The sequence below is a fragment of the Anas platyrhynchos genome, chromosome 7 (assembly GCF_047663525.1).
Source record: "Anas platyrhynchos isolate ZD024472 breed Pekin duck chromosome 7, IASCAAS_PekinDuck_T2T, whole genome shotgun sequence".
NCBI lineage: Eukaryota > Metazoa > Chordata > Aves > Anseriformes > Anatidae > Anas > Anas platyrhynchos.
The window spans coordinates 34,184,789-34,197,307 of NC_092593.1; the positions used below are offsets into that span (position 1 = coordinate 34,184,789).

The window sequence follows — 12,519 nt, forward strand, 5'->3', positions numbered from 1 at the left end:
CTGCTGGGCATAAAAATCAAGATTTTTTCCAGTGTGTGGCTTTCGTGCTCAAGAGTGGTTTTCAGTCTGTTCTCGGGGTTGTGAGTTCTGTGGGGTTAAAAGGCACTTCATCTCATTTAGGTTGGCATTGCAAGGATCAGAAACAAAAACCTGATTTTCCAAAGGATCTTAATTGCATTAGACACTTTCCTGTCAATGAAACCACGTTAAGGAGCTGTGAGAATCTTTAGATGCCCACATGCCTCCTGCAAGGAAACAAAATGCTGAAAATCAACCCCAAGGTTTTGCGATTTTGTTTGTTTGTTTTTTAAATCAAAATTCTGTTCAAATTAAAGCATGTGACTGGACTGTTTCAGGTAGAGCAGCAAAGGCTCCTTCTTCCTCTGCTTATCATTTGACAGTGATAAACATTTAGTGAAAATGGTATTCTTTTAACACATATCAGGAGGAAACCTGTCTTTGCTACAGCAAAACCTTCTTCTATTCCATCCTCTGTGGATTTCAGAAGATGAGTGGTGGTGATGGGGTAAGATAAATTTTTCTCCATTACAACCAGACCTGTGTTGGTTTTCTCACAAAACACTGGTGAAGAGCCCCTTCACAATACAGGTAGCCAGCAGAAACGTGTGGCCAGCTTTCGTGTCACCTTTTGAGTGCATGCTCTGCCTGGATATAGTATTTAAAGTGTTAGAATAAATAAATAATTCTACAGATATATGCACAAGAGTTAGTTTTAATGGCAAAAAAGCTAATCAAGTGATTTTATGAGTCCCAGTTAAAAGTAATTATACAGTTGAAAGTGCTTTAAGGAAGTTAATGAGACAGACAAATGTGATAACAAATTGCTGTCTCATCATTAGCTTCCTTTAAAGTTAATTCAGTCTTAACATTGCAGAGCACTGCTCTGCATTGCTCTGCTTTGTGCTGGTCTAGCTTTGTCCAAACTCTCATCCACCTCATCCGTCCATCCCTCAGTTAGTTGGGGGCTGCAGAATCCAGCTGGTGGCATCAGTTGGTGTGCTTGCAAAATGTGGTGTTTCCAAAATTGAGGATGCTGTTAGGAAGCAGGCAGCACAAGTTGGAATACATTTTGCTATTTCCATCTGATTTCACTGTTATTTATCCTAATACTAGGGTTTGCACCTAAACAAGAATACTGTCCATGAAGCTGAGAGTACAATTTCATAGCTATTTGCATGTCTTCAGTAACATTTTCAAATATGCACACACCAGAATACTGATTAGCTCTCTTGTATGTAATAAGTGTTTTGGTCGCAGTTAGTTGTCTGCATGTAATCTAAAAGAGAAAACAAAGGTGGGGTGTTTTTTCTTTCTTTTTTTTTGTTTGTTTGTTTCTTCTTTTCTTTTTCAACCTATGATGTTCTATTTATATAGGGGTCTTCGGGGTAGTGTTTCTTCCTTGGGCCCATAACCTTGCAGTGCAGCAAAGCACTGAAACCGTAGGGTCACTGCCTGTGGAAGCTACTTTGCCTGGAAGGACAATGTCAGGAGGGATCAAAAACCCAGTGAAATAACATCTGATGTATATGGCCTTGCGAGTTTTAGGTAGCTATCATATCTCACAGCTAATGGGAAAGTCTCAAGTACAGTAACCGGGAAGATCTGCCAGTATTGCTGGTACTCATTTTCCCTGCCAGCCTCCTTTTCAAGTTAGGGTGAAACTGAAGCTTGCTATACACTGCTTGGAAATGAGTTTGCTAAGATCAATGAGTAATTTGATCAATGTATCTAATTGCTTTTTGCTTTGGCCTCACCGCCCTGATAAGGATAAGAACCTTATAAATAATTAGATTTGGTGCTAGAGTGCATTAATATTACTAATGCATGATATTTTTTATTTATTCCTTCAAGTGCATCAGTGGATGATGTATAGACTGCGCACATGAGGAAGAAGTGATATAGGAAGATATAAAAACAAATTGTATGTACTGAGTAATACCAAGATAGATGGCAGAGGAGATGTTACTAAATTGTAAATTGTTGCTTTTTTTTCAGTGAAATTTGCTGCTTCACACTGTCCTTCTAACACCTAGCAAATATACCAGAAATGAAGGAATCATTGTAGATTGTGTCCGTGGGTACGGGTTAACTGGTCTGTGTGTGTGTGTCATATTTTCTAAGCAGATTCTATAAATACAGGTAAGATATAGAGTAGTTTTGCCAAAGCAAGAGAATTAGCTGGAGTTTTTTGACAGTGTTCAAAATATGCTTTTGCTGTTTTTTATCAGGACAGAAAAAAAAAAAAAAAAGCTTTAAATAGTTTTTGTCAAGGAAGGTTACACTGGAACATCTGTCAGGTCTAATGTGGTCTAATCCGGAGGTTCAGGCCAGAGCAGGCTAATCCTCTCTGGGATGACTGTACCAGTAAATTCTCCTGAAGAAGGGGTTTGTTTCTGTAATATGTTTTACTTTGCAGTGACTGCGTGCCTGACCCTTTTAAGTCTACAGTAAATGCGAAATAGCTTACTGCAATAAGAGGAGCTCACATTTCTTGGGAAGTAAGAGTATCGACGCTGGCAATCACCACGGTGTAGTTGCTATATTTTAATTTCAGGTTCTTACATGGTTCTTGTTTCCTGTTTAACCATTCTACAGGCAGCAAAAATATGAGCCTGCAGTGCACTAAATAAAGGCATCCCCTAGACTGAGGAATCCAGTCAACTTCCCAAAGTTGTCCATGGGAAGCATTAAATGTTTTTGTAGCTTCCCTTCTTTCTTTCCCTTGTAGAACAGGAGCAGAAACTCCTGTCTCGGTGGGTAAAGGTAGCACCTCTGCAGATGAAGCCTGCTCTTTGTACAATTTGTCAGATGCTTGCAGCAGCGTTTGCACAGGCTTAAGGATTTGGAGGGTGGAGAAGATGGATTTAGAGAAACAAAGCCAGCTGAGAGAGGTGATCACATATTAGAGGTCTTTCATATAAATTATGAAAGATGGCTACTGTGAATTATAGCTGTAGGCTTTCAGACAATAAGCCTTTCAGGAAAAAATAATGAAATGAAGTGACACTGAGTTCTGAGTTTCATTACCAAACTGAATCATAATTCAAAGTTCTTTTAAAACTTCCAGCATGGTTTGCAATTTTTTTGATGGAACCGGGACTAAGTTTGATCATAGTTAACTGTTTTAAGTGGGTTTTTGGCTACCACTTTACTCCAGGAATATTCCTCTCCAGTAAGTCTCTGTCATTCCTCTCTGTCATCTGTTGCCAGCACTATCAAGGTCCAGGAACTATCATTTCTTACTGTCAGCTTTTGGGCAGCTGTCCCTCATCAAAATTCATAGCGCTAGCGAAAGCCTCCTCTTCCAAGGTAGTACTCTCCTCCAAATCAATACAAATAGTCTAACAGGCAGGGAAGCAGCAGCCTATATTCTCATATTTCCATTCCCTGCTCATCCTTGACATCGGACTTCCCTCAGCTCCTGATGCCAGCCAGCAATGGCAATTTATTCTCGCCAGCTGTGGGCAGCCTCCAGATCCCCACGGTCGATGTTGCTCTGAGCACTGGAGGGCCTTGGAAAGCACTTGGAAGCCTTGGAAAGGACCAACCTAAAGCAAATCGACAGAGGTGTTTGGAGAGGTGATTCGGTATCCTTTCCCACCACATTGGAATAAAATACAGGTCCCATCTGATGGTTTTAGGTCATAACATGAAGAAACTACTGTTTGATATTTCTTGAGTGCTTCGAGTGCAATGCAAAATTTTATAAAAATAAACACTGCTACTATTTCATTAGCAATTCCTTGATGCAAATATATTTCTGTTGCAGATAGATACCTCACAGTCCACAATTACTAGTTAATGCTTTTTGTCCGTGTTTAGATCACGGTGATCAGGGTGTCTCACCAGTTAGGTTGGTTAACAGCCATTGCCCCTCCTGCAGCCACTTAGGAACACACTCATGTTCCTCTGTATCATGCAGAGAATCAACTACCTGCCAGTTTTTAAAGTGGCATCCCATTCTTCCACGCAGTGCGTGCTGTCTTCGTAATTACCCCATTTCCTGCACGTAGTTCAACAAATCAAATGAAATTTAGTAATTGAATAGAAACTTCTCCTGCCAGCAAAATATAGCTCAGCAACAAGTAATGTAGGTGATAAAGGAGTTGTATAAAAATGTTGGCTGAGTGCTCTATGGTGATTTAAAAGAATGTGTATGTTAAGAGTTAATACAAAAAAAGAATAGGAAATAAAATGGAGAGCATTAATATAGGACTGTATGGCACCACAGTGTATCTGGTTATCGTGTTGTCGTGTCAGAGAGGAGATGATAGTTAGCAAAGCCTTGGAGGCTGCAAAAAGGACCAGGACAAATAATGAGTGACCTGGGTATGAGGAATGACTGAATACACATGCCTGGGAGACTGTGTGGAAGGGGTGTATGTAATTACAAAAGGCTCAGACAAAGAAAATAAAACATGTATGTTCGTGAGCTCTCCCAGTAAGAGAACAAATGAAACTTCAATGCAGCTTCAAAACAAAGAGAAGGGAGTGGTCCTTAGTAAAGGGTCGCTTTGCCTTGGTGTTGTACCCAGCAAAATTTTACACAGGTTCCAAATGTTGACCTGATCCAGCACAGCCTATGTTCCTAACATCAAATACTTCTGGGTTTTAAACACTTCAATCTTGTCACATAAAAATCCCATATTTTCCCTTCCTGTGTCCGTGAGCAAATTCCACTAATATTTTCCCTCTACTTATCATCTATTTTAGATGATGTGATAATAATCTTTATATTGCCTCTAAAACATTAATATAATATTGAAATATAAAATTAACCCTCCCCACCAAAGAACTCCAGCTGAAGGATTGTAGTAGTAGAAACCCCAAGGTATCGATGAGAGTAGGTACTTACTTTGCAGCCCAGTTGCTCACAGGGTTCCCGTGTCTCTGTTCCATTGGGACGTGCTGGGCGTGCCAGGTACAACTGGAGAGTAGATCCCATTCAGGTTAGTTCTGCTACATAATAATTATATTGTTTCCAAAAAGGTGCCTTATGTCAAGAGGAACACCAACTGCATTACATAATTTGACTGCCTTATGTTAGTATGTCTTGTGAAATTTTACTCGAGGGTTATTCAGTGTGTTGGGATCTCTTTATACAAGAAAGGTTATTGTTTATTTCACTGTTCTTGCCTTAGAATCCATCACATTTGCTGTTCTCCTACACAATTATCATATATAATATTTCAGAGTTCTGATAATCCCCCAAATATACAATTTCCTCCTCGTTTTTTTGTTCTGAGAAATCAAAATACGATGGCATTCCTTTGTAGGCTATGAGGATTATTTTTAAGCTATTTCATACCCTTAGGGCTTGATGTGCTGTCCCCACTACTTTCTTAAACATAAGCGTCTTAGTAATAATTGAAGGGGTTAAAACCCTATAGTTCGTTACTCATTATTACCAAGAACTAATTACAGAGTTTCTAGGATAAGTTTCCATAAAGTATAAGTGTATTTCAAAGTGCAAATATATGTATAAGTCTTCAAATAATGTGGGTTTTTTTTTTTTTTTTTTTTTTTTTTTTTTTAATTAAACAGATTTTATGCAACATCAGTCTAAAAATGTCCTAGAAATAGGCGAGTTCCTCTTGTGTCAGCCAGTATTCAAAACCCAGTCCTGAAGTGATTTTTGCAATTCTTTTAATGGGCAAAATTGAACGAGGGAGGAGCTCTGTTGGGATCTGAATCAGTGGTGTTTGCTAACAGTCTGATCACACTGAATTATATTTAAGTACAATGTTAAATATGTGCCTTTGGTTATCTGTATTTTCGTAAACAATATTTGCTGCAGTTGGGATTTTAGGGTCAATTCTATCTCGGATTTGTCAAGAGCAGGTGGCATTTCACTCAAGTTAAATGTGCTCAATATGTAACTGGTGCTCAACTAATTTGAGATGACAGACCATTTCCATGCTCTTTCTGAACAGGCCACATTGTCATCAAAAAATTCAGGAAATTAATAAATATGGCTTGTATATAATTCGCTGATAAATAATAAGCAGGTTGTTTTTAATGCTTTTGCTTATGTATGGTAAATGGAGATGCTGGCCTTCTTTTCTAATGCTGGATGACAAATAGCAAAGCTATGGAAAATATTCATTACATCTCAGCTATGAAAGCATTCATCATGTTTTAACATATACCTGTGTTCAAGAGGGACACAGCAGAGTTCCTTTTAATTTTTTTTTCACTTTAAGAAGCACACTTCATTGTGAAAGTCTCATAACTAAATTATTGGAGTTTGTGTCTGTGATTATTCTGCTGAGGCATATTACCTACCAGATCATCTGGGCACTGAATCTTTGGTAGAAATTAACTGGAAAATAACCTTCAACATGATAAATATTTGTATTTGGAAAGGACCTGAGGAAATCCATCTGTAGCCTAACGTCTGACAGAGCCCCTAAGGGGAGCTGGCAACTGTATAGCAAATTGAAGTGTGCAAATCCTGAGCCTCTCAGCAGATACAGTAAATATGTGCAGTGTAACACAGCAAATATGTGAAGGCTTTTAGTTATGGAGGTGTGTAAATGTTTACAAATATGATTAACTGCAGAGCACAAAATCCATTCGCAGTATCAAAGGAAAATACTAAAATTCCTTTTTCCCACCCCCTTCCAGGATTATGCTGAAAAGAAAAACACGATAGCAAAAGCCCTGGAAGATCTTAAAGCCAACTTCTACTGTGAACTCTGTGACAAGCAGTACTATAAACATCAGGAGTTTGACAATCACATTAACTCTTACGATCATGCTCACAAACAGGTAAGAGGAATCTGCTCACTACTTAAACTGGGTTCCAGCACGAGTGTTGACATTTTTGGTTTCCATGTCCTTTGGGTTGGCTTGAAAATCACAGTTGTCAAATTTCAGATTCTGGGAAGCAAAAATAGGCACTTTTCTTAGAAACACGTCATAACATAAAGATTTTACAGCCAAAAATTCTGATCTGTAAGGAATGGGGAATGCTCTAAGGGAAATGCGAACAGTTATATGGTAAAAAGGTACAAGGAATGATGAAAATGTAAATGTAGAATTCACTTGTCATCAGTTTAATTTTGCATATCAGTAAATGCTGTGGTGTATTTAAGAGATTGCAAGGAAGCATTTGTGTCGCAACAGGTGTGAGTAGGAAGCTTGACATAGTCTTTGGTAAACTTTCTTTTCACAACTGCATGTGTGTGAAATGGGCCACAATTTTACTTAAATGCACTGCATATAGAAAACCAAGGTAATGAAAAGTTTCTGGCTCAGTTCACAATAAGGTAAGTGTAAGCTTTTAAACACTGGTATTTACAGTTTTACCGCCATGTTTTATCACCGCACCTCCAAGTTCCATATCCTGCTTTTATAACATAGTGAGAGAGGCAACACACCTGTCTCATACGGCAATGGCATACCAGTGCAACCTCATAGTCTCCAGAGGGTCAAAACTGTATTATTTAGAGGAAAATGCAATTCATTGACTTCACCAAAAAAATACATAATGATCTAACCATACAGAAACTTTCTACTCAGTCCAATTAGCTGGTTATTATCCTTTATCTTTGTTTTATCTGGTGAAGTCATAGGGTTCTTGATCAAGATCGATTGCTTTTCATTCTAATTGAATCTTCTTTTGTCCTGTAGTTCCCTTCAGGTTGAGGGCAGATGCTATCAGCTTTACATTTTGTGATTTTTCAATTTAGTGTTGAGAGCTATGGAGCTGTAGACCTCATCAACAATAGCAGTGTATGAGAAGCTGGAGAGAAAGCTGTATTAGGTGAGAAATTAGCAGGTAGCTTCCTTGCGTCCTATAGATACTTATTGTGAGTCGTAAGAATTTGTAGTCGAAATACAGCTAGAACTGATTCTTCAGGCATTGTCACACAGCACCACCTCACTGATAGAGGGCAAGGGAATAAAGTGATGGGCAGAATTTTCCCCACTTGAACTTTCTTAGAAATGTTTAAAGTGCTCTGAAGCACTTTCAAATAATGAGAACCTGAAGGCTGCAGTAATTGCTCCTCTCTCTATTCAGTACTGATGAAAAATGGATTTTGAAAGCAAGGTCAGGCACGAGACTTGTTTTCAGTGGTTCACACAGCTACTTCTCCTTTTTAATCACTTTAGACAGGAGATGCTGGGCACCACACCAGCATTTGGAGTGCAGCAGATCCTGCCTCTGCACCTTTTGGGTAGGGGCCTTGGTGTCTGTGTTTGTTTGTATCTTTGTGGATGTAGCTGGTGAAACCCAAGAAGCCATCCTCTTCCTACATAAGACAACCACAACTCTAATCTCCTTGGTGGGAAATCAGACAAAAGTTTCCAGTTCTCCAGTAGAACAAGTTGTATGGATGCTTGTTGCAACTAAGTGAACATGTTCTGTAATACTACTGGAAAATGAGACCATCAATTCCTGAGATTAAAATGTTAGGTAAAATTTAGTTCTTCTGGAATATTTTCTGTGGCAGTTTTTAGTGGAGGGGAATGAACAACTGACCTGTCCATGGATTTTGCTTCATATTTTTCTCCAACTTTCTCCATTCAATCCCACTTTTCTCCTAATAATGGGCAGGTAAGGGGAAGCATTTGTAGAAAGTTTCCTGTGATCTCAGAACAGTCATAAGCATATGCAGCTAGTTAGGTTTCACTTGGTTCCAAGCACCTGACAGTGTCTTTCCAGTGATAACGCAGATGAAAAACTTCTGCCCAAACCTGAGTTCATCCCAGCTCTACTGAAAAGCCTTATGTAATCCTAATTGAGCGTTCTGTTATCACACAGTCTTAAGCTATGGGATGCTTTCTCAGAGAAAATTTTCATTACAGCTTCTGTACCTCAGTGTTATTGTACATGTTCTATTTTCAATTCAAAGATTGCTAGCACAGTAAATTTCCAGGCTTAAAATACAAGATTTTATAATTATGTGATTTCCCCCCCTTTGGATGAGGGACCCTATGCTGTCAAGGATTGGTTGTGTTTTGATTTATTGTCTCATCTAGCTTCTGAAACCCTGCTTTTGGATTATATGTAGTCCAAAAAGAAAGGAAAGGGCAAAACTAATTTTATTTCCTAGAACCTGAAAGAGTTCAGACCAAGGTATCAGGGTCTCCCCCTGCCTCTATTAGTGCTTTCTTGTTCTTAGTTTAGACAATATGGTTTGTAGAGTAATATCTGTAGCCTTTAAGAATCCTGGAAAAGTAACTTGCAAGGTCAGGTCAGTGGTAATGGAGACAAATGAACTCTTTTATTTGCTTTGAAAACCTAGACATAAAGAAGGAAAACAAAATTGAGTGCAGGTATCTTTAAAACTAAATGTGTTTTGAGCCCAATTCAGACAGAAATGTAACTAAGGCTGAACTGCTATGATTCCTTAATGACAGAATTACTGTTTGATGATGATGGTCTAAAATCATGGACTGCAGCTTTTGAGACCTGTTTTTGAGACTCAAAGATCTATGTGACTATGCAGAGTTTCTGAAGTATTTGGAAACATACAAAGAGCTCTCTGAAGTGCTGTGTTCATGCAGGGTAGGGGAAAAAATCCTGCCTGTGTTCCTAGAAATGCTGTGATTTTGATGAACGTGGCAGAGCATCAAGTCTAAAGCTGTGAATGACCTTCATCTCGTAGCCTTTCAGAGGCAGAGAGTTGTTTTGTCTTGTCAGTGAAGAAGGCTGGATCACACAGCTGGGTCTCCTGCATCAGTCATTCCTCAAGAGACTTGTTGCTGTGAGAATGAAGTGGTTTTATTCTTGAATTTGAAAGTCTTCCTCTCCATCCCAGACCTTCTGATTAATCACCCAATATCACAGCAGCACACCTGAGCTTGTTGTTTTTTCCTCTCCCAGGACGGCTTTTCTAAATATCAGAATAGCTGTGGTGAAAAATAAAAGTAAGAGCCCTAATGTATTTGCATCCAGATATGCAAATACAATCAATTAAGTAAATTGTAAGTAGGAAACTTTCCCCACAAAATCAGAGGTCATTTTGCAAATGCTGTCTCCCTTGATGAAAATGATCTCCCTGCTCTAAAAATGTATTTAAAATCGTATGGAGGTACTAAAGCACAAATTATAGAGGAAGACTAAATTAGTAGATGTCCTTTTTCCCTGTTTCGGCCACAGTTTTCTCCTGTCTACATTTTTCTCCTCTCTCTACATGTTTTTCTTTTTTGTGCATTTTAAGAGATTAATGCCAAATAGGTCAGCAAATACTGATCTGTAGCCCATCAGGAATATGACCTTTGATCATCCTGGTGTCTTTGGATAAACATTTCAATGAATATAGGTGAAGAAAAAGAAAATCTTAAGTGGAAAGATGTGATAAGGCATGAAAATAGTGATAATACAGTAATTTTTCTAAATGTACACCTCCTACAGGAAGGATGAAGGATGGAAACATGTAAGGTATAAAGTAACAGCTGTATAGCAGGTAGCACACTTGCAGATTCCAGTATTCTCAGCAAAGATAATTGGATGATGCCAGTTTTCTGACTGTAATTTAAAAACAAAGCCACAAATCAATGCAGTTATCATTGCAGCCATCATTACATCATTACAAAAATAAAATTAAATAAAAAGGAAACGTATATATCCCATCCCTTCTACTTGCCACTGTACATTTTGTATTTTGCCAGTTGTTGTTCACAAAATGTCTGTGTTTTGTTAGTAAACACCTGAAAAAGTTTTCAAGTGCCTTTCTTTAAGCAGCATATTAGTTTTGTGATCCTCAAGGTTTACGTTATATCTGTCAAGGAAGCCTATGCAATTCGTGTAGCCCTCTTCAGTGCTATGGAAACCTCATGGATGGCCAGATAGGGAATCCCTGAGAAAAGCTGCTTAAAAGAAGGACTTAGTTCCCAGGATGTGCTCATGGTACCTCAGGAAATCTGGGTGATTGTCAGTGGTAGCTGTGTTCTGTTGAAACTTGATCTTAACACACCTCGCTGCTCTTTATTCTCTGTAACTTCAAAACAACAGAAATGCATGACAGAAGTAGGGATTTTCTGCCCCTTAGTTGCTCTGCATTTGCATCATTTTATGTTGGGATGGAAGAATAGAATTTAAATAGGTGAGAACAAGGATTGTAGTAGCTCAGTCCCACAGCTGCAGAAGTGAAAGACGTGCACTATTTACCAGGAGCCAGCAGTATTTTGTGTTGCTTTTCCCGGGCTGCTTTTTGCAAGTCGAATCCTGCTACAGCTATTTGAATCACTAAGGCAACACGTGGCATGCCATCTTGGAGGTGTAGAAACAACAATTCTCAAAAATGTGTCATCTTCTAGAGCAGTATATTAAAAAAAAAAAAAAAAAGTTTATGCTAGTTCAGAACAAAACCTTAAGACTTCAAAAAAGTTCCACAAGAGTTGCTTCATAAGCAAAATGAGCATGATGTATGTATGTGATATGTGACATAACTCAGTGCTGCTGGCAACAGTGTTGTGTTTTCCTGGACCTCAGTGCACACTGAGCCGGCCAGAACGGGATGTTTAAGATGACAGAGTGGACAAGAAGGCCGTGGTGAGCAATTACAGCCATCACAGCCCCCGAGAGTGATGAAATAAATTCCTTCTTTAAGCGCCATCGAGGCTAGGCATGGATGAGAAGAATGCCCACACGGTTATCTTGGTGTCAAAACCACTGGATCCTTTGGGGCTGAGGGGGCAAAGCTCCCCTGCTGCAGGGCTGGTGGGACAGACAGCAACAATGAGCTTGTGGTGATGGCTGCTGCGTGCCCTCATGGGTAAAGTCACAGAATCACAGCATTGAAGGGGTTGGAAAGGACCTCGAAAGATCATTAGGTCCAACCCCCTGCCAAAGCAGGTTCCTTAAAGCAGGCTGCCCAGGTAGGCGTCCAGGTGGGCCTTAAATATCTCCGGAGAAGGAGACCCCACAACCTCCCTGGACAGCCTGTCCCAGTGCTCCGTCACCCCCACCATGAAGAAGTTCTTTCGCGTGTTGGTGCGGGACTTCCTGGGCTCTATCTTGTGGCCATTGCCCCTTGTCCTGTCCCTGCAAACCACTGAAAAGAGGTTGGCCAAATCCCTCCCTCTCCCACCCCTCAGGTATTTATACACATTGAGGAGATCCCCTCTCAGTCTTCTTTTCTCCAGGCTGCACAGCCCCATGTCTCTCAGCCTTTCCTCATAGGGAAGATGCTCCAGGCCCCATATCATCTTTGTGGCCCTCCACTGGACTCTTTCCAGGAGATCCCTGTCTTTTTAACGTAATCCTGTGCATGTGGTTGGGTGTAGCTTATAGAAAGCAGGGGTGGGAAGCACTCAGAGCATTATCTTTTCCTTTCCCTGTGAGGGAAAATACCTTTTTGCGGTACATTTCAGTGTGCTTTCTCTGCTTTACACTTGATGACCTCTCACTCTCGATATCAGAGTCAGGATTCTTGCAGCCAAACTTTCAGGAATGGAGAAATTTTCTATTCCTCCCTTTACTCCACCTTGTTTCTCAGAAGAAAACAATATTTCTGTGTGCCCTTATGGGCAATCTTAGCTTCT

The 12,519-nt window shown here is 39.7% G+C and overlaps 1 protein-coding gene across 14 annotated transcripts in view; it reads left to right on the top strand.

Moving 5' to 3' along the window:
• Nucleotides 1-12,519, top strand: part of ZNF804A (zinc finger protein 804A) — a 448,502-nt gene that overhangs the window by 400,315 nt on the left and 35,668 nt on the right. For all 14 annotated transcript variants that reach the window (XR_005267142.2, XM_072040465.1, XM_072040467.1 and 11 more), the window contains one exon: nucleotides 6,649-6,792. Coding sequence is in view for 13 of the 14 variants with exons in the window: in XM_072040465.1 (XP_071896566.1) it covers nucleotides 6,649-6,792 (144 nt within the window). In the remaining variant the exon portion in view is untranslated. The remainder of the gene's footprint in view (nucleotides 1-6,648; nucleotides 6,793-12,519) is intronic.